The sequence below is a fragment of the Protomyctophum bolini genome (genome assembly GCF_963924005.1).
Source record: "Protomyctophum bolini genome assembly, chromosome: 7".
Taxonomy (NCBI): Eukaryota; Metazoa; Chordata; class Actinopteri; order Myctophiformes; family Myctophidae; genus Protomyctophum; species Protomyctophum bolini.
In genome coordinates, this window is record NC_137868.1 from 41,218,210 (window position 1) to 41,240,519 (window position 22,310).

General features: G+C 42.2%; 3 protein-coding genes across 3 annotated transcripts; all 3 read right to left on the reverse strand.

Annotated features, from left to right (window-relative positions):
* Positions 1 to 6,460: 6,460 nt before the first annotated feature.
* hoxa9b (homeobox A9b) lies at positions 6,461 to 8,921 on the reverse strand. Its single transcript, XM_080767133.1, has 2 exons — positions 8,267 to 8,921; positions 6,461 to 7,429 (listed from the first exon to the last, which is right to left on the reverse strand). The coding sequence occupies exons 1-2, from the start codon at positions 8,877 to 8,879 to the stop codon at positions 7,182 to 7,184; spliced, it is 861 nt and encodes a 286-aa protein (XP_080623259.1). The 5' UTR covers positions 8,880 to 8,921; the 3' UTR covers positions 6,461 to 7,181.
* Positions 8,922 to 11,249: 2,328 nt separating this feature from the next.
* On the reverse strand, positions 11,250 to 14,073 carry hoxa10b (homeobox A10b). Its single transcript, XM_080767758.1, has 2 exons — positions 13,232 to 14,073; positions 11,250 to 12,159 (listed from the first exon to the last, which is right to left on the reverse strand). The coding sequence occupies exons 1-2, from the start codon at positions 14,064 to 14,066 to the stop codon at positions 11,879 to 11,881; spliced, it is 1,116 nt and encodes a 371-aa protein (XP_080623884.1). The 5' UTR covers positions 14,067 to 14,073; the 3' UTR covers positions 11,250 to 11,878.
* Positions 14,074 to 18,731: 4,658 nt separating this feature from the next.
* hoxa11b (homeobox A11b) lies at positions 18,732 to 21,888 on the reverse strand. The gene is made up of 2 exons (XM_080768968.1): positions 21,181 to 21,888; positions 18,732 to 19,729 (listed from the first exon to the last, which is right to left on the reverse strand). Exons 1-2 carry the CDS (start codon positions 21,845 to 21,847, stop codon positions 19,497 to 19,499), a joined length of 900 nt encoding a protein of 299 aa, XP_080625094.1. The 5' UTR covers positions 21,848 to 21,888; the 3' UTR covers positions 18,732 to 19,496.
* Positions 21,889 to 22,310: the final 422 nt, after the last annotated feature.

Here is a 22,310-nt window from a genome sequence, read left to right on the forward strand (position 1 = left end):
TTTTGTTCTTTGTGCTATGCCAAATGTGTCTATATGTGTTCTGCATACATTGCTGCTGGGTCGCAAGACAAATTTCAGTGTGAACCGACAATAAAGTAGGCCTACTATATCATCATGATTAGGTATTTTTGTTCTGATTACGTATTGTTCAGACCAGGGGTTTTCAACTGATTGTGAACCAGGGACCACACCCTAACTACGGGCAGATTCACACCGAGTCTGTTTGATTCAATCTGTTCCCGAATACGATTGCCTGCATGGTCCCCGCTGGCCATAATTCGAGTATCCGAGTACAGTAAGTTTGGTGGTACACTTCAATCGATCCCAAGACTACCTCCATGCGGTCCCTCGGAACGGTTGGGTGATCCGCTCCGGGGAACGGTAATAATAATAATAATGAATTGCATTTTATAGCGTTTTTCCAAGTGCTCAAAGCACTTTACAATGGTTCATTCATTCATAGATTGGGAGGTGAAGCGGTGACACAGTCGACACCAGCGTCCTCACTCCCAGTCCCCACATTCACACACCAATGGTGGCAAGCTCACACCGACCAACTCACTGGAGGTTCTCAGTGTCTTGCCCAAGGACACTTCTGAGTCACAGCCGCCCCGCCCCGGTATGCAGCATTCACACTAACCACAACATCTGCCAAGTGGTCCCGAGTGCACATCCGGGACCATAGTGTGAATCTATCCTAAGGGTGCGTTCGGATAGTCACACTGTCTGAGCGCACTGCCATCTGCCAATACAAACGAATAGGCGAGTGCGCTCCCGGACTGTCCCGGTGAGCTTTTCCAAACGCACCCTCAGAATCAGTGGCGGATAAAGTACTCGTATAAGTAAAAGTACCAATACTGCAATTTAGATGTACTCTTGACATCAAAATGTATACTTAAAAGTAGCACTGATACAAATAAAATAAATGGTGCCTTTATCCAAGGTGCTCCACGGAGATTGTGCATTACATTCACCCATTCATTCATATGCCGATGCTGGAGGAAACCATGCAAGTCACCAACCTGCACATGCAGGAGCAAGTAGGGGTTCAGAGTCTTGCTCAAGGACACTTGGACACCAACTCTGGGGGAGCCCCGGGTTTGAACTGCACGGGAACCTTGCGGTTTCCATCCGGTCACTCTACCCCTGAGCCACTGCCGCCACTCATAATGATGATACCATCTTTAATATTCCCCTGACCTCAAATACAAAGCACAACCCCCCCCCCCCTCCTTTTCTGGCTCTGGAATGCACTTCCCACTACAATCAGAACTGCAGCCTCACTCCCAATCGTCCGCCGTATAGTCTGAAAACCAACCTCTTCAGACTCCATCATGGCCCGTGGCACTTGCCCTATAGCCCCGACAACCTTACAGGTGTATGCAAAGGCCCACCATATGTAATTTAGATAGCATTTTTATGCAGACTTAGATAGCATTTTAAAGAGTGTCATTATAGACATTCCACTGTTTCTTTCTTAGCTCACGTATGATTCATGAAAACTACTTTTTTTTATGTACCGGTATGTGATGTTCTGATGTATTGCCATGCCATGCTTTTTGTTCTTGCTTAATGTAAATCGCTCTGGATTAGGAGCGTCTGGGGGGCACACACACACCCAAGGGCACGTGCTATATATTGGGCAGTGGTTCTCAAACCTTTTCATGCCAAGGACCCCCAAAATCATACTCATTAGCCTGCGGACCCCCCCCATTTGAAAATATATGCCAAGGACTCGCATAGGAGAAGATTTTTACGGCTGTGTGATTCTCAACCATTTTCATGTCAAGGACCCCCAGTTTAACCTAAAATTTAGGTTACAGATCCCAATTTCCATCTCTGGGACCCCAATGTATATTGTAAAATCAAAGTTAATGTAACTCTGAGAGTTAAATTAATTCATTAAATGAATTAACTCTCTGAGTTACAGACCCATAAGGGTCCATTTGGTTCCTATAACTATCATTTAGCTGGGGACCCCCTGGAACTCCCTCAAGGACCACTAGGGGTCCCCGGGAACCCACTTTTGGAACCACTGCTATGGAGCGTCGCAGTCCCTCCCCCTTTCATGACAACGACAGGCCCCAAGGTATAGATGGAATGGAGGTAAGGTCACCAACGTCATTTTCGCTATCACGCAATTCCAAACGGCAGATTCGTCGCACCATGGGAGCCAAACTACACCCGGAGGTTTGGTGGAATGCTATTGGAGTCAGTGAGAGCCCAGGGACCAGCTCATGAACACTATCTCTGAATAACTGAGAGCATTTGTAAAGTAATCGCTTCTGGCAAATAACAGAAGACATAGAACACATTGTCTGGTGTGTCGATTTTCGATGTGCACTGTCATTTTATAGATAGTAGGCCTATCTAAAGAGCAAAAAGTAAGTTTCTGAACGTGCCAACTATCCCGAGACTGTCTGGCAGCCAAATCTCACGAGACAGAAACTATACCTGCTGCTGTTGAATATGTTTATATCCTCAAATGATGTACTGTGCACTTATTGTGCAGTTCTTAGAAAACAACCTGTGATATGTCTTCTTTTATATTCCTGGACCGATTATATGACAAAGGTCTCAATCGTTCATAAATAATGTATGTTATGAGCTGGTCCAGCCGGCTCAATTCACTGCCATGTATTCACGGAACTTCCGGTGCTTGATTTGGCTCCCATGAAAGTGCCCAGTCACGTGACCATGACCTTTCCTTCTCTATAAGCTTCCTTGGACAGGCCCAGGAAATAATTCCCCATGCATTTTTCCCAAATAAAAAGTATTTATTTAAAGTAAGCTGTAAGCCTTGAACAAAGCCAACTCGGATCGTGACAAATCATGACAACAAACACAATTTTTTGGGGCCGAACAAATAATTACAAAGAAGAAAACCAAATATAAAAAGTCTAGTTTCTAAAAAATTGTGTTTGTTGTCATGATTTGTCACGATCCGAGTTGGCTTTGCTCGAGGCTTACAGATCTTTAAATACATAAGCCTACTTTTTGAAATGTCTATGGGAAAAATGCATGGGGAATAATTTCCTGGGCCTGTCATAATAGTCATGAAAGGGGGCGGGACTGCGATGCTATAGGATGAAGGCTTCAGGGCCATACTGGGTCCTCCAAGTTAAACCATGCAGGGACGGATTAACCCAGATGAGGGCCCCTGGGCCGGTAATTTTTGCAGGGCCCACATATAGTGCGTATATGTGTGCGAGACATTTTCGTGTTTTTCCGTGTTTATCATATTTTCTACCTAAATTGAACAAAACCAATGGCCAATGAAGGGCCCCAGGAGGGCGTCAAACCTAGTACCGCACGGTCCAATTTCCCAGAAGGGCCCCTGAGAGCCAAGGGCCCCTGGGCCACGGCCCCACTGGCCCAATGGCTATAATTTGTCCCCCGAGTTAAACATATACACAGCAAATAAACCAATCAGATCAAAACAACACAAAGCAAAAGCAAATAAAGTAATCACAGCAAACAAAATCCAAACCATGCACTAGGATATAGTCCTCAACTAAACACCACGATGGCATAATGGCCCAACAAACAAGCTGCAGGTAAAACCCATTCTCATGTAGCCGACAATATTGTTTGTTGTCCTCCTACAACAGATCACATAACACCACCTCTGGTTACAGGTTACCCCTCAATATACAAATGCATTACATTATACAAAATGTAGCAAAATGACTCAAATACAACAAACAGCGTGGCAGTGCATTCCACAAAAGAAAACACTCAGAGATGCCCCCACCCACCCTCCAAACGTTCAAACCCCATTATTATTGTACTATACATCCAATGTTTTTTTTTCTTCTTCCCCCTAAATAAAGTTAGTATAGCCTATTTGTTGGTTCCCCTTTCCCCCCCATGAAAAGCGACAATTTGGGTAGACTACTCAGAAAGCATTTGAGATTATTGTTGTCGTCACGTACCTTTCTTGTGTGTCTCATTATTCTGATTGTTTGCAGGCTAGGCTATATTGTGTATTATTGTGCGCTTTCTCCACGCCGCAGGGGACAGTAAAGTAGCCTATAGTCTATCGCCTACATCTCGAAAAGAATAGACTATATTATATACACGTCGGCATGTAATAAAGAGCATAATAAAATCTAATCTAATGAAATAGATACCATTGATTCTGAGCACAATCATAAATAAATGACCCTGTCGAGCGTGAAAGCGAGCCCTGCACATGAAGTCACTTTGGTCCTCAAATTAGACACTGCCTCCCCCTGGTGGCTGAAGGACAGTAGCAACACACACACACACACACACACACACACACACACACGCACACACGTCAAGAGGCCTATATATGACCTCTATATGCCTATGACCAACATTAAGCAGATAAACATTGGGATTTACTTGTGTTAGTCTGGAATGAATGAATGAGACAAATCCGTCTTGTCTTGTTTTAAGAGACATCCTTTACCGGATTATATGACACCAAAAGCACAGTGTCGATTGACACTTGTTTGTGTAACAAAAGATTCAAAATAAACATGTTCCTTGTATCCCATGCGTTCTCTATGCCTATTCATAATCAGCTAATTCAATAGAATATAGGCTAGGCTATAATGTGTGTGCATGCGGTGTCCATGTCTGTAAACAACATAGCATATAGGCTACCAGTGCGCGTCAAAGTGAATGCATTGCATGCTATCTTAAACGTTTCATTGCCCATATTGTTAGGCCTAACTCACTCACTGTTAGTCTGTTACAACCATCCTGTTGTATATTACAACTATCGTGACTCGCGAGCTGCAGGTTGCCTATAGACGACTGTCTGAGACTATAGCAATGGTTTCATCTGTAGCCTCGTCGTGAAACGAGTGAAATATTAAATAAACTGAATCATGTGCGTGTATCTTTGTTGTTGGCTGTTTATAATAATAATAATAATAATAATATAGTATTATTATTATTATATAAATGTACAGTTTAGTCGCCCTGACTCCCCTATAGTTGAGACATGCTGCATTTTTCGCTGTACATTTGCAGGCTACATTGGGTGAAATGTGTGCCTGCTGCATTCACCCGTCCTATAGGCTATACCTATAGCCTATATTTATTCTCGTTCCAATGACCTCCAGTCAGTCCAGGAAAGCAGCAAACGGTCGGAGCGTCTAATTGCTGGTGCACAGTTGTAAAGCAATTAAAATAGAGAGGGGGGAAAAGCCAGACTGCATGACAGCGCTCCACTTTTATTGAGCCTTCCAGGATTTAGACCTTTTAAGGCAGACCCATCTGTGTTACCCCCCACCCCCGCACGCACACACACACACACACACACACACACACACACACACACACACACACACACACACACACACACACACACACACACACACACACACACACAGACACACACACACACACACACACACACACACACACACACACACACACACACACACACACACACACACACACACACACACACACACACAGACAGACAGACAGACACACACACACACACACACACACACACACACACACACACACACACACACACACACACACACACACACACACAGACACAAATTCACCAATATTATAGACATCGAGCTCTCGCGCGTCAAAAGTCAAAACTCTCGCGATATATATATGCCCTCGAACGCCTTCCCTTCCTCTTACATATATATTTGCACCCTATAAACAGTTAAACTGTGATTGGGGTTTATTGCAGAGCAGACCTATGGCGACCAGTATTTAGTTTGCCAGCCAGGAGGACTGAAGCACATGCGGGCCTGGCCTGCATGCATGGGCCGTCCGGTATGCAGGCAGGGAAACATTTACTACCCATGTAGTGAAATTGGCAACTCGCAGACCCTTGACAATAACATCTCAGAGGACATATTTGGTTGCACGTGCACGTGTTATTATTAAATGATTACGTTTTACTATCGCGGGTGTGTTAGTGTTTTCGTGCATTCTGATATAGCCATCCTACATGTCAACGGAATGTTCAAATTGAATAATATTCAATTGTGAAAGAGATATAAATAGGCCAGGGGCCCGGGATATGCAGACTTCAACATAGCCTGTATGTGTGCACGTATATGTGATATATTTAATACAGTACATATATATAAATAAATGCAAAGGTGTTTTCTAATCGGTTTCAGGAAGGCAAGTAAATATGCAGCTTTTCAAGTGATTATCCAATTAATAATAATCCATTCATTTTATATTCTCAAAATATGCGTGTGTCATGTGTTTTTAGATTGAATAGGCTAAAGAATTTGCAATCAGTCAAATAGCCTATATATTGTGAGTTTTTGAAACTACTCTTTATTTCGCATAAGACTTGACAACGAGGTATTTTAAGAGTGCACAGTGATGCCCCATATATATATATATATTCACAAATGAGTCAAAAACTTAGCATTAAAAAAAACGAGAAAAAAAAACAATTGCAAAGAAATTATAATAATAACTTAAAACGTTATGCAAATAGGTAGTCAAAAACATTCAGGTAGTTAATGCATACAATCACGGACAATTTTAATTCGACTTCATGCAAAAAGCAAATGGCCTAGTTGACTAGGTTCTGTGCTATACTATGAACACAAAAACAACAGGGCATTAAATGTCCTCTCACAAATATGAACCACGAAACATCATAGAAAACGATCCAGCATTTCTTTTTTTCTTTTTACAATAACCGCACAACACCTATGAGTGTATAGCTGAAGCAAATTATGGATAAAACTCACTTTTTTTGTTGTTTTTGTTTGTTCGACCTCGAAAGAAAACAGCCTATAGGCCTACAGCCTGAATGTTATCCATAGTAACAGGATAGGTGGTGTATAGGTGGGCACCTTATTGGACATCTGGGCACCTCGTTGTATCAAATTGGCTATTTTGTCCAAAATGTTTAAAAAAATGTAATATTTGGAAAATGGTCTTAAGTAAAGTAAAGTATACATGATTAGAACATGCTTAAACATTCGACAAAAAATGTCTAAAATTGCTACAAAACCATATCCAGTCGTTTTGGGGGCATAAACAATATAGTCTCATATGACGTAGGCCTACCGTATAGCTAAGACCATTTTTTAAATGTATATATATTTTTAACATTTTGGACAAAATAATAGCCAATTTTACATCGAGGTGCCCAGATGTCCAAGGTGCCCACCTATCCTGTATCCGCCGTATATACAACACCATTAATTGTCTCTCCGGATCCGGTCTTTGTTCCCCTTCTTCATCTTCATGCGGCGGTTCTGAAACCAGATTTTGACCTGCCTCTCGGTCAAATTCAGCTGTCTCGCGACTTCGTATCTACGGTCGCGGGGGAGGTACATGTTAAAGAGAAACTCCTTCTCCAGTTCCAGTATCTGGTGCTTTGTGTACGGGCAACGTTTTTTTCTGGTCGACTTCGCGTGAAGCCAGTTCGACGACGGTTCGACGTTATCTGGAAGTGGAGGATGGATGGAACACCGTCATGTTGAGACAACACGTTGAATATTGGGCTCACAATCATAATATATAGGCCTGTGGGTATATATAAAGCCCCGTATATGTCAACGAGAATAGCATATAGGCTATATCTGCAGGATATATATATATATATATATATATATATATATATATATATATATAGGCCCTATATATATATATATATATAGCCTATAACCTAATGACATTCAAAATAGGGACGCCAGGGGGGTGAAAGTGGTTGACTATATCATGATATGGCCTTAATGCTTTACGGATGACTCGATGCTCTTCCCAAAATAATGCAGCGCCCTTATAGAGTATATATAGGCCTAAATCCTTTTGATCTGTTCGCAGGAACAGCTGTAAAATCTAATACATCAATTAAAAACACTCGTGTTTACAATCATGTTTTTCCACACTCCCAAATAGCTTTTGGGATATGTTGTATGTTGTACTGAAAAGTATAGAACTGGTGCAACATTGCATAACAGTGAGACATTATATATGGCAAAAATATCTTCCAGGTCCTGTCCAGAATACAGTGGCCATTGAGTGGAAAACATCTATTGACCAGACCTGCAGGAAGGGAAATGAGTTCATAAAGGTAACCGAGAGAAGTCTCCAATATATAGCCTATATGCTATAGCCTATAATTAGACCTGATAGATACAGGCGATTTGATCGACGATAATAGCATAATAGGCCTATATTATTAAGGAGACAAGCGACTCCAGATCGGCGCTGAACTCGTTGCGCATTTTAAAGTAGAAACACCAAATGGATAATTCTGCACGGTGTATAGGTAGCTTACTTGTGTCTGTTTGCTTCTGTTCTTCGGGCAACGCGCTCTCCGCGGCTGGCCTCGACGAGTTGGACGTGGCGGTGGTGGTGGTGGTGGAGGAGGTATCACAGGAAATCTCCGTGAGAGACGTTCCGTTTTCAATGTCAGGCAGAACAAGAGGTGTGTGCGTTTCCAAAGTTGTGCAGTCACCACTCCCAACGAGGGGCTCGGATTTGATGTCATAGTGCATGGCCGTGGTCGGTAATCCCGTCAGGCACAGGGACGCGGAGACCGGGTCCAGCGCCCAGGAGCGCGCAAACATTCCATCGCTGTCCCCGTGGTGGTGGGTTGTGTAATGGTGGTGGATGTAGGTCGGTGTCACCGTGCCCGGGGGCTGGGCCGAAATGGGACTCCAGGATCCACCAAAAATAGACGATTTCGCCTGCAAAGGGCAAGAATCCGGTCCGCCATATTCGGTTAGCATCGTCGTGTGGTGGTGTTGCCCAGCCTGTTCCACCCCTGCGGCTGCGGAGTACCGCGGTGCCATGTCGACCTCTTGCTCGGGAGGAAGACGCGAGTCGACGTAATAACTTGTTCCCAATGTCGACATGACAGACGCGCTGGCAAAGGACGGTACACTCATACAATATTTAGAAAAGCCTGTTTCATGATACCCCGCCGCTTATTTTGCTGCACTGGGGGAGCAGAATACGTCCAGTTACTTGAACCTTGCCCGAGACTGGATAGGGTGGCTGGAGCACGTGATCGTGGGACAGAACAATAAATAATAAATCAGCCCTGCTGCTCCTACTAAACCGCCACCATTTTCCCCATCATATTTTAATAGCAAAACCATACGCCTTTATTGGGAGATGTTTCGTTTTATAAGCTATAAACGTTATTATTTTGGTCAGGAGAGCCCGTGTTAGCGGACGACCGGACATGGTGGTAGTATAGGGGGGATCGTGGGGGCTCAACAAATGAATTGCCCGTATACTTCACAACATCCCCCATAATTGTGAAAACACTAAACAACCAATTAGCCTTGCACTATACGGCAACTTTTATATCCCCAGAAAATCCCAGTGCAGACAGTTATTCTCAACAAAAATGGATGGTCATATATCTTCCCAGATTCGTAGGCCTGCTGTATACTATTTAGGGAGGGACTTACTTGTGGTATTTTAGTTTGGGTGAAATAATACTTGATAGTCCTCGCGACCTCGTGTATTTGTTTAATCAAAGAATCATGTAGATCCTTTGCAGTGAGATGAAGCAAGCATCCGTTCTGCATGGACGTATTCATTTCATATAAGGTTTGCACTGTTAAAAGCAGAAGTAACAAAAAAAAAGAAAGATTCCATGAGGTTAGAGACTGTATAAATCGTTGCAGGCCGTTTCCATTTATGGACCAAAAGATGCACATTAAGGTGTCCGTAATAGACCTCGGTCTAGGCTTAAGGCAATCTCAAACAGAAAGTGGGGGGTGGAGGTTATTTGGGTGCCATAACGTTGCGGTTTTATCACGGGGCAATTCGGCTGTTTCTCTTTAGGTTACAACCTGGCTGTCTGGGCTAAATATCGCCAATAAACCCCGTCTTTTGTGTCCATTCTCTGGAGTAAGCAGACGCATCCGGCATTTTCCAAGGCGTGCATGGGAACTCTGCCGCGCACGAGGCAATGGGGCAGACTGCAATGATCATAACCGAGGACTTGTCTGTCTTTTTTCCCCCCATGCTTATACAGGCGCACAACAATGCAGCTCATTTTGACCTGCAGTTAAATTAGCCTATAGTCATTGCGATGGGAAGAGGCTGCTCGTAACAAAAGACTGAGGCCTAAAATAAACTAACTTTGTTTCAAGATGCAAAAAGGCAATGTCTTTATACATCAGACTGATTATTACACTACACACAGTGCCTGTCTGTCTGGGTGTATTTCTATATTTAGTATAGAATTCATATGGGAAATTGTTAAATTAATGGAAAATGCATCCATATTTCTGTTTTTATTGCACGTAAAGCACGCTGTAACTTGTTTTGAAACACGAATAAAGGCGTATACGATATGGTTTTTACGCATGCACAGTAGCCTATATAATGCAATGTTCCTGTAATGTTTGGAATGCTGTGTTTTACGCACGCAGACACTTTGCGTAATCTGTGCGTAATGATTAAAGTAACTGCAAACCCGTTAAATGGTGAAGATGTGACGACTTTTATTAAGGTAATCAAGGCAGTTCCGTGTTGTGGGAGAAAATAAAAAGTCAAGTCACCAACACGAGACTATTATAGTCCTAAACCACTCGACAATCCCCGACTCTCCTCTTGACGGAGTGCATTGATGCCCCCAAAAAAGGGCTTTTCAGATGGAAATTCATAAATAGAACTACTATTATCATATTTTACTATACTCACATATACTCACTAAGTTATTATTACGGAATTGGTGCCAAAATAGGCACTTGTCAGATCTGAACATTTTTCTCATTATAGATAATCATATGTTCATGCTATTATCACTTATAATGCGTCGTGATAATATTTTCGGAAAGCCGCAGCGCGCAAACAACTGATTTTATATTGCGGTATACTATAGTCATTAAGGCCTATTGCGATTATTTTGGCAGTCTTTTCATTTGTTACATTTGCATCATGAAGTATAAATAGAGATATCTTTTAAAATAATACCCAACCACACCTTTCTATATACATTAGTCCTATATTGACATAACTGACTCACAACGACTCACAAATCAGTGCCTATAATCTGTTTTATAACAACCCGCTTACTTTCAATTACAGCATGAGCAAAGCATTACCTTTTGTATGCAGGGTTTAAATGTTTTGTTGTTTTATCCTTTAGCAAATAGGCCTATATGCTCAACCACTATAGCTCTAACATCAAATATGAGTAGTGTATCCAGTAATAACACAATCCTATTGCAACAATGTTAAATATAAAATATATAAAAATATGTAAATATTTGAAAGGCCTAAGTCGACGACCATCTCGATAGTCTCAGATGTTTTAATAAAAAGAAAACAAACTTGCACTTTCTTTTCGGAAGCAATGAAAAATTCTGCAAATGTATAGGGGATGCTTTTTTATTATACTTGGCCAGCAAAAAGTGTGCAAATATTTATCAAACCTCTTGGGTGTCTTTAGCTCTGAACATGAAAGGTCTCTGACGCTGAAACGTCAAAAAGAAATCCCAAGGGTTTACTCCAGCATGCAGATTTCAATGACTCACTGACTCAATTATGTACACGCCTATAAAGCCATGACACATTTTTGTCACAATCTTGAATATGTTTTTTTTTTTTTTATACACAGCGGATTGGGACATCATATCTGTAGACATTTATAAATACATATCCACGACAAATTGAAAAAAATAAAGAAAAAAATAAACAGACGTGAAAGTAAAAAGGTCATCAAAACAACAATCAATAAGTTAGCGGATAGGTCTGCTATCCCGTGGATACATTCTTTCTTCTCACAGTTGTGGTGGGATGGACGGATGGCCGGGGTGGGGTGGCTGCAGGGATGAGGGGCTCGCCCTTGCCATTGATGGTGGAGGCCGGGCAGCCAGCCAGTCAGAGACCGTATATATAGGCCACAGTATACCGTCCCTTCGCATCACGAGAAACTGAAGTTGCCCGAGAGCTCCCGGATTCTGTTCTCGCGGCTCATTTTTTTCAGTTTCATCCTCCGGTTCTGGAACCAGATTTTGACCTGTCTGTCAGTCAGGTGCACGCCGCGGCTGATCTCCAGACGCCGTTCCCTGGTCAAGTACATGTTGAAGAGGAACTCCTTCTCCAGCTCCAGAGTCTGGTGCTTGGTGTAGGGACACCGCTTCTTCCGCCCACTCTTCGCCGTGAGCCAGTTGGCCGTGGCCGGTGTCTCGGTTTTGCCATCTCCTATAAAACAATAATGAATGGATTATATACATGAAACAATTAAGTGAAATTAATAAACAGTATACGTCCAATTGTATGTTTGGTATATGGCCTATACCCACGCACGTTTGCATTATTTGACATTGCAAGGAGCTATGTTATCGTTTGACGAAATTATTTGCCTATATGTTTGACCACTTGAACCCTATAGCATCCCCTATTCCGGAATGGGATTCTCAGTTCTCACAACAGCCTTGCAATGCGGTGAGCTTGCAGATTGGCTATTTTCGACAAAGAAGTGCATATAGCCTGCTGCAGGGGGTAAAGGTCGGACCAAGTATAGGCCTATAGACGACCCCGGTGAAGGTAGTTTACTAATATGTTTTATTTATTTATTTTTAATGGATCAGATCCAAGGCAAAAAAGATTCACGTTTCAAAAGCTCATATAGGCCTATATACGCTGTTAAGTGACAAGTTTCCCAAAGGCATTGCGCCCGGAGTGGCACAAATATATAGGCATAATATTAGATCATCGGAATATCAACTGTGTTAGTTTTTACGACTCACGATTATGTCCATGCCTGTGAGCCAAATAATTGGCGGCACCGACGAAAGGACAAGTGGATACTGTTACATTTCACATTTTAACATTTGGGCCATGTTGCTATTAGCCTGTCAAATGCCCACCGTATTCCGCAGAAGCCTGTAGGCCATTACACATTTATTAAGACATAAAACGTATAGCCTACACAGTCTGCTGAGATTATGGGTTTGCATTTTATGAGGGGACGGCTGAGGACATCAGCGTCTTGCATTGGACAGATGGACTGGGCCGGATTGGCCTTGCTGGTCCTCGTCATGCAATAATAAAAACACGAGGGGAAATCCCATGCAGTCCATGGCCTCTGTTGTCAAAACCACAACCACGTCCATGCCTTTAGCAATGAGCTCTAGCCATGGCGTAGTTGGGAAGCGCAGCCAAAAAAAGAACGCTGATTTAAGACATATAGAAGAAAGGGGGCCATGCGTAAAAGCTTATGTAAACAATCACACGTATTGAGAAGCTCGGGGGTCTTTTATAGGCTAATCACCTTTAACGGCTTTTTCTGGGCTTTCTGCGCAAGTCTCTGTTGGCTCAGGAGAGGACGAGTTTTCCGAAGACAGACGGGTGTCCTCCTCGCCTTTAGCCGGGGCGCATGCAGGCGCTGCGGGGACGGGCGCCTCAGCCTCGCCGTCCCTCTGCTCCGGATCCACCGCCGAGGCGCCCGGGGGTTGCGAGCTGGCGTCGAAGCGCGCAGGGCGCTGCAGAGTAAAGTGTGTCAGGTTTGGCTGAATCTCTTGATGGTAGCCCTTGTTGGAAGACGACGTGTTATACGTCTGAGACAGACGGAAATAGCCGGGAACGGGAACGGTGCTGCCAGTAATCGGGCACGACCCGGGCGGCACCCGCGAGTAAGATATGTCATCACATGATGTCGTGCCTTTAGGGCATTTCTCGGATTCATAAAGGCAATATGCGCTCTCCTCTTTTATGCTTGGGGAGAATGAACACTGGGCCATGTTATTATGCTGGCCGCTGGGCTGCTCTGCGACGCGGCAAGATCTCGGCGTGTCCAGCCACGCTTCCATTCCTTGAACATAGGGACCACCGGACGAAGGTACAGTCTGAGAACTTGGTTCGCTGCTGCGTTTGCCGAGGCTCGAGAAGCAGGAGCTACCGGAGAGCCCATATGCATATTCCGCCGCGGGTTGCAGATACAGCCCGTTGCCCTGGTGGTGGTGGTGGTGGTGGTAGTACGGGGCGCCACTGTCTCTCACGTTGATTAGGGAGTCCACGAAAAACGAATTTCCAGGCTGGTTGTTGGGGCATGTCATCGTCGTGGTGTAATTTGACGGAGGATGAAGATAGCCCTTTCTGGCTGACATTTCTTGTGCAAAACATGCTGAATATAATTACTGATAGATAGTCGCACTTCTAGCTGCTTTAGCCGACAGCCAATTAAAACGGCAGACGACGTAGAGACTCCTCCCCATTACGAGCATGCAGTGCATGCAACCGTGCCTTATATTATACTTTGTTTTAGGCTAAGTAGAAAAGAGAATTTTGAGGGGGGGGGGTGGAAAGACCATCAAAGTTTTCATTTCAACTCAAATATAACCCCTCATGTCATCTTGGATATGAAATTGGCTATAATATTGGGCTACAAGCTGCCAATTATGCCAATTAATGTAAATAAATCACTGGCATGCCTCTCGGTTGATGAAAGATGTCCCTAACGGTTGTTCTACATAACTTTATAGCCAATCTTACAGCACTGTAAAAATTTAAGGTACTCAGGGTGTCAGAGAAGCGTATGGCACATCAAAGACCCAACCGGTGCTCGTGCCTTTGATAATAGGGCTCTCAGCTCTCCCAAACCACTGTTTATAGGCTATTGCTCTGAGGAGCATTTGCAATAAAGTCTGGTGGTGTGTTGTGTTGTGCAATACAATGTACACACAATATGCTTATCAAATGTGCAGCTTCAACTTTTACATTTGCATATACAGCCTAAACAAGTTCAATCCCATTGATATTCATAGTTTTTGCCTAAATCCGGCCGAGACTGGCTATTGTTGGTATATTAACTTTTAATTTGTATTCTTTACTTTGTGCGTGTGTGTGTGTGTGTGTGTGTGTGTGTGTGTGTGTGTGTGTGTGTGTGTGTGTGTGTGTGTGTGTGTGCGCGTGTGTGTGTGTGTGTGTGTGTGTGTGTGTGTGTGTGTGTGTGTGTGTGTGTGTATATATATATATATATATAATATATATTACATGTACACATATAGTGTGTGTGTGTGTGTGTGTGTGTGTGTGTGTGTGTGTGTGTGTGTGTGTGTGTGTGTGTGTGTGTGTGTGTGTGTGTGTGTGTGTGTGTGTGTGTGTGTGTGTGTGTGTGTGTCATGTGTGCGTGTGCGTGTATACATTTTAATAATGTAACGTGTAGATATGCCTAATTTGTGTTCAAATTGTTATATGCATGCATACTTGCTTCTGATTCTGAATTCTGATTAAATGTTGTGATCACAGCTATATTTTTTTATTATTTTAGCAACCATAGATATTTTCTTCTCAAATTAGGTTAAATATATTGTGATTGATTGCAGGTGATTGAGGGGCAAACCTATACCTATATAGTAGGGCCTATCCGGATAACTGTCTCTTAATTACCGACGTATATTGCAGTGTTTACAAGGGCAGCTGACTGTAATCGCATGAGGACAATTTGATCAATAGTCTCAGCACTATGCAAATATATGTATGTTTATTGGGGATATCATGAACTTCAGCAGCACAGATCAAATTGATTCTATAACAAAACGCATATAACGATACATGCAGGCATTTCTTCTTTTGGGACAAATTAAGCAATGTAAATATTGTGAATAGTGACGCAATTGTGAAGCAAATTCACATATACGAGGGTTCAGTTTGAGAATTCAATAATCATTGAATTCTCATGCCTCTTTTAAGGAAAGGCACATACAATATACTGTCGGATTCGGTTTAGGATTAGGCCTATATATACACACGCCGATCTAGATCTCATATTTTTGCTCAATAAAGGCATCTTCACAACACACACACACACACACACACACACACACACACACACACACACACACACACACACACACACACACACACACACACACACACACACGTACACGATATGTGTTGACGATTTTACGATCTATCTATCTATCTATCTATCTATCTATCTATCTATCTATCTATCTATCTCTCTCTTAGGCCTATCAATGAAAATTTGAACGCAAATCTTCGTTTTGTTTCAATTCACGCAGGTCGCATATCAGCCCGAGAAAGGCGCATATAAGTTATAACACATTTCAGATAAGAAAATAATAGCTATACGTGCTCCTCGATCTTCTCAGTGCTTAATCAATACCGTCCGTTTTCATTCTGGTATTATATGCTGTAAACGAATTAGGGTTATAGGCCAAGTTGTATGTTATATTATAAGACTATATATATAGAATATATATATATTAATGTGTTTAAAAATATATAGTTTGCAAATGTTTTTAATGTGTCCAGAAATAGGCCTATATATGTGTCGACTGAACAAAAACATGTATTGTAATATTTGTCTGCTTTATATTCACCAAAGCTGTGCCTTATTATGTCTAAAAGGCAATGCAAAATTACATTCAAAAGGCTATATGGGCTAATAGGCTATACTTTTAATAATTTACACCTGGACCAATACTATATCCGCGCAGCCAGGCTGTCTCCAAAGCCTATAATGGCTTGATGTCGAAAACTGCAACGACTTGCTATACTTTCGGCTCATGTGTATAGTAATCGTATCCCGTGGTAAAAGATATACGGGTATATGTTGTCTTTATAACGCGCATAAACTCTCGTATAGCTTATATTTTATTTTATTGTATTCCCCTGAAAAAAATGGACATCTTATTTTTCCATTTTCATGTCTTCTCTTTCTCTGTGAACCGCGCATATACCGCGCACGTATACACGGTATACACACACACACACACACACACACACACACACACACACACACACACACACACACACACACACACACACACACACACACACACACACACACACACACACACACACACACACACGCACGTTCGTTAACAGCTTGGCACATGCCCTAATATAGAATCTCAATATTGTTCTCACCCTAAAATCTATTTTACTCGCATAGTAGCCTATTTGGATAAGCATGCAGTTAAACATCATATTTATATATTAACTAATGTTATTATATAGATGTTAATTCGACATTTATTTGGATAAGCAGTTCAATTATAGCTATAAGTATATAGTTTACTTCGACATTATGCCATATAGAGTATACGTTTTGGAGTATAGTGCTAATCCCTATAAGAACACTTGTTGCAATATATTTGTCTATACACATATATAGCTTGCATGTTTGTAAACAATTACCATGCCCTAACGCCTTTACAGACACAATTGTATGTTTAATCTGCTTAATCTGCTGTTTTATCTGTGTGTAATGCTTAATTGGGTCGTCCACTCACAGTTAACAGTCTTTGTATTGAGTCTGTGCTTGAAATGTACTGTAATTCTGCAAACTGTTAAGAAATATTTCAATCAATCAATCAAAAAACATACTAGCAGTCTATAATTAGGGTATAGAGTTCCGTTTCAATCAATAGTGTTTCAAGCCTCCAGGAAATCCACGTGTATCGTGTAAGGCCCTATAGCCCATATATTTCTCCAACATAGGCCTAAATTAGCAAAAGAAAAAAAAGAAAAATCACAAAGATGTGATCAAGTCGTATACATACCATATGGTTTACATGCAGTTGTTTAATCTTACCTGAATAGTGAAATCCTCCGGCAGATTATTTTGCTGGAACGATGCTTCAGTTTCAGCAATTCACGGCAATGACATTGATCTGAGGAGCGCCACCCAGTGGAGACAAACAGAAACAACAACCAACCAACCCATGCACGGACAGTGGAGCCTAATGGCAGAACTGCTGAATAGGCTATACTATTCCTTCCTTCCACCACCACCACCACACCACCATCACAGTATGATGCTGGAAGCAAATGACGCCGGAAGGTCCGCGGACACAAGCTTTCAGTGCTTCCAGCCGTTGTTTTCGGCCCCTTAGTCACAGTTAATAACCTTGGTTCTCAGACAGTTTATGGCACTACACTCCAAATGCTCCAGACGAATGCGCACTTTTATGGCCAAGTAGCTGGAGCAACTGGGAGGATGTGCCACAATCAAAGCGGAATTCCTGTGCATCTTAACACAGGATGGACATTGGACGGGGATGAGTGGCATCACTATTGCTTACTTGCCCTTGTCCATGTGTAGGCCTAGATACTATAGCAGTGGGACTAATAAACGATTGTCTTTTTCCTACTCGCGTGCTGGCATTGGTGCACATTTGAGTTGGCCTTTCATTTTTCTAAAACAACCATCGAGGCCGTATAGCCAGAGTATTATACACAACGGGTGGTCAAAATGTTTAAGCGCTGCATTTCGACTAAAGTCACGACTTTGTAAAAAGTCAGCCTGTCCACCATTATAAATGAATGTCCTTCAAAGTCTTTGTAACGGATATCATTGTAAAATGATTGTAGCAGATCTGGTTTCCAGTCAATGGAAATAAAAAGTGATAGGCCAATATATCACACATTTGATACGACGCACGTCGCATATGCAAGGAAATATAGGATTAGGTATAGGCTATATTTGGTCTAGATCTCATGCGTTATTTTTTTGTACTTTTAAGTTAGACAATCAAAGTAGCCTATATCTTCAGATTTGAGGTTAAATATATTTGTCACTTTAACCTTGACATTTTGCAAAGATGACAAGGCTAAAGTGTCCAAACCCAATGTCACTGCAGTAGCCTATAGCTTATAGGCATTTCTTTCTATTCAACATTTGGGCAACTATTCTATTTTAAAGTCAGTATATAGGCCTATAACCCAGTTTTATATCAGTAAGCACACACACATTTTGTCAGACTTCAAAGAAATGTTTGTATTTTCACAATGAATTGAATGATTCGTGAAAAGAGGAGAAAAACATAGAAAATAAAAATATTATAGCAACAATCTTGTGCGTGCGTAAAATTGCGGCAACCATTTTCATTTAGGGGGGATATGTACGGTCCAAACATATAATGTGGAGAGAAGTGAACACGGTTACAGAATAACGTTAACTTTGTACTAATATAGCCTACCTCAAAGGCTATTAATATATGCTTCAACCTTCCACGTGGACTTTGAATTTGGGGATTGACTCCATGTCTCCATCGCTGATTGGTATAGCCTAGGGGGCGTGCGAAATACAACAACAACAACAACAACAATAAAATAATACCCTATAATAATAACAATAACAACAATAATTAATAACCAAATGTGTCTATACCAAATAATATTCTTTAAATACTACAGCTTAGTTTAAGCAATTTCAACATGAAGTCCCTATATATATTGTGGGCATGGCCATTAACTATATGATCCCCTGCACCCCTCAACACCATTATTCTTTTTGGCAAAAAAAATATAATAATTGCAGATCAACAATGCGATGCGACACTATGTGAGCATACTCGCTGTGTCTCAAATATAGGACCAGGTCCAGAAAAAAAACATTGATTTAAAAAAGAAAAAAAAGTATAAACTTCGAAAACATCTTCTTAACTTGGCCTCAGGTAAAATAGCAGATATGCCTATATTAGCCCTCATTAGGCTGCATGCCATTTATGCCATATTGTCTGTCTGTTTGTTTGTTTATTTTGTCGGTCTGTTTGTCCAGTGTTTGCTCACAGCAGAGGGTTCGTCGTGTAATACTGTAAGCGGTCCCTGTTGAGTTTCTTCTCCTTCATGCGCCTGTTCTGAAACCAGATCTTCACCTGGCGGTCCGAGAGGTGCAGCATCCTGGAGAGCTGCAGGCGCTTCTCCTTGTTGATGTAAACGCTGAAAAAGAACTCCCTCTCCAGTTCCCTGATCTGATATTTGGTGTACGGGCATCTCTTCTTGCGTGTCCGCTGTCCGCCTATATGCGTGAAACACAAAGCAAGCCCAAGGGCGCATTATTATAACGTGCACTGCGCAAACCAGAGTGCATGCAAAATCTGAATCTGTTGAAAAATAAATATATAATAAGTGTTAAAATATAAATAAATAAAAGTGACAAAGGACAAGGAATAGCTATATACAGCTTTCGCAAAACCCTTCGTAAAAATGTTGAATCCGAATGTCAGCATGATAGGATGACGTGAAACTTATAGGCTATACGCCAGTTTCTTGAGTTTACAATTTTGTTATAATATGAATGTTCACTTTGATTTGAAATGAATCCGCATTCTTGAAGTGTGCAGGTTGGTTATAGTAGATGTGTTGCTTCTGTGAACTCAGGTGTTGCATTACTCTGTTTACAGGTGGCCTGTGTTTGTAAACAAAGATTCAAGTATAGCGCTAGCCTACCTGTATAAGTATACAACAATGTCCCCAACATGTGCTGAACATGTATATGCTTGAGTATCAATGGTTTGCGACTGCTTGGAATTGGCGGAACCTGCACAGTTAAACAACGTCTAAAATAGGCCCAATTATAGACCAATAACCATATAACTGCAATAATTGTAGGCTATCGGTAACATATAACCGTAAAACTATAGGAAACAATAAACTATAGTCATACCTTTGACCTAAATTGTAGGTATGTAGATCTGTAACAAGGCATAGCCTAAACATCAATCATATATGGGCTCACTTGCTTGCATCAAATTAATGCATCAATTAGCAATAATAATGCAGCTGCGTGTTCAGTGTTGTGTTGTTTTAATGTCTGCATGGTATAGGTATAGCCTATTGCTTTTTATCTCAAGGAACGGAGGCCAAATCGATGCTTATTTTTATTGCAATAAATTGTTGAATCACGCCTTACAAATCCAGCAATTTTGCTACAAATTATGACACAAAATTGGCTTGTGCTACTCTGGCCGCCCATGTGTTTCAAGTAGGAGTCTCCACAAAGCCTATAAAAATAGAACCAAGTGGTTTGGGAAATATTCAACTCGATATGATGGACATTGCAAATTACAAGAATACCAGCTGTGTTTTCAATAATTTATCAGATAAGTTTTGGTTAATTCAAGACAAGAGCCATTAACATGAAGGGCACGCAGGAAAGCTTGAAGCCCATGGCTGCATGTGCAGACTAGTGGCCCACGTCTTCTTCACGGCCAATTTCAATCCCAAGCACGTGATCTTGTCGTTTATAACAAACTTTTGTTATAGGGTAAATCTGCAGGCCCTCTATAAATCTCATGTGCTTATAAAACAGCATATAAAAACCTTTTATAACAGCGGCGCCTTCGTTTTCCCTCGTTTACATAGACCTACAACAACTATAGCTGCACATGACACACACACACACACACACACACACACACACACACACGCACACACACTAACAACGGGTCTCTGTAGGCTCATACTTACTGCTGCTTTTGGGGCATTTCTCGTCATTGTTGCCGGTGGAAGACTTGGGGCTGCAGCAGCTTTCCTCGCCTCCTCGTGTCGTCTCCTCCGTGTCCCGAGACTCCCGACACGTTTCTGAACCTGGAGCCGGAGCCGGGCTTATTTTAGCCGCGGCGTGTCTGTCCCTGTCCTGGTCCGACGAGTGGTCGCTGCTGCTCGGCGGCGTGTTCTCCGCTGCGCTCGCGTACGCGTTGTCGAAGAACTGGTCGAACGCCTGTGGCAGCACCCCGTTTCTGCCGACGCTGCTGCCATAGAAGCTGGACACCGGGTTGTTGGGGTTGGAGTGGCACGCGCTGCTGCTGGAGCTATTTTTCGCGAGTATTTCCCCCAGTGAGGTCTGGCTTGTTGTCATACAGTCCCTGTGCATGTAGTCCTCCGTGTAGCAGTGCGAGAGGCTTCCCCTGTGGTGCCATTTACTGGAGCTATCAATGCCATAGTCCCTAAAAGCCCCGTCTCTAACGGACGGTACCTGTGCCAGAGAGGATTGGTAAGAATATGTCATAGGGCAAGAAGCCTGGCTTTGGCTTAAATAATGGGGGAGACTCGAGAAGTCGGCTCCGGAGACATAATACGTGCAGCTGCTGGGCAAATACATGTTGGACCCGGGGATTCGCTCATCAAAATCCATATTCTGTAGTAATTCGCCGTGCGTCTATCAATCCTCGCATAGTTCCTCCGTGGCGCTGCGCTCTCAGCCACTTTGAGGGCAGATCAGTGGAGCAGAATTTCTTAGACGTAAGCTGACGTGGGAGATCCATCTCTATCCATTCCTGAGGGCGAAAGCCATGTGACCATGGGCACAAACTGACAGATACGCCTCAACGATGCCGAGGCTATATATGAGCCAGTGACTTAAGAACACAGACCAGTCCAAGGCTATCCTGAGAGGAAAATTTGACAGGGGATATTTTTACCTCAACGCTATAGGCTTAAAACATCAATTGAAACACTGTTTAATTTTATTTTGGGTAAAGAGCAACTTTTGAGTGATGATCTATGCAAATCTCCGTTCACGTATAGCCTAATTTGCAACATGCAAATAATATAGGAAAAGCCCCGCAAAGAGCAGAAAATGAGGTAGGCCTATATAC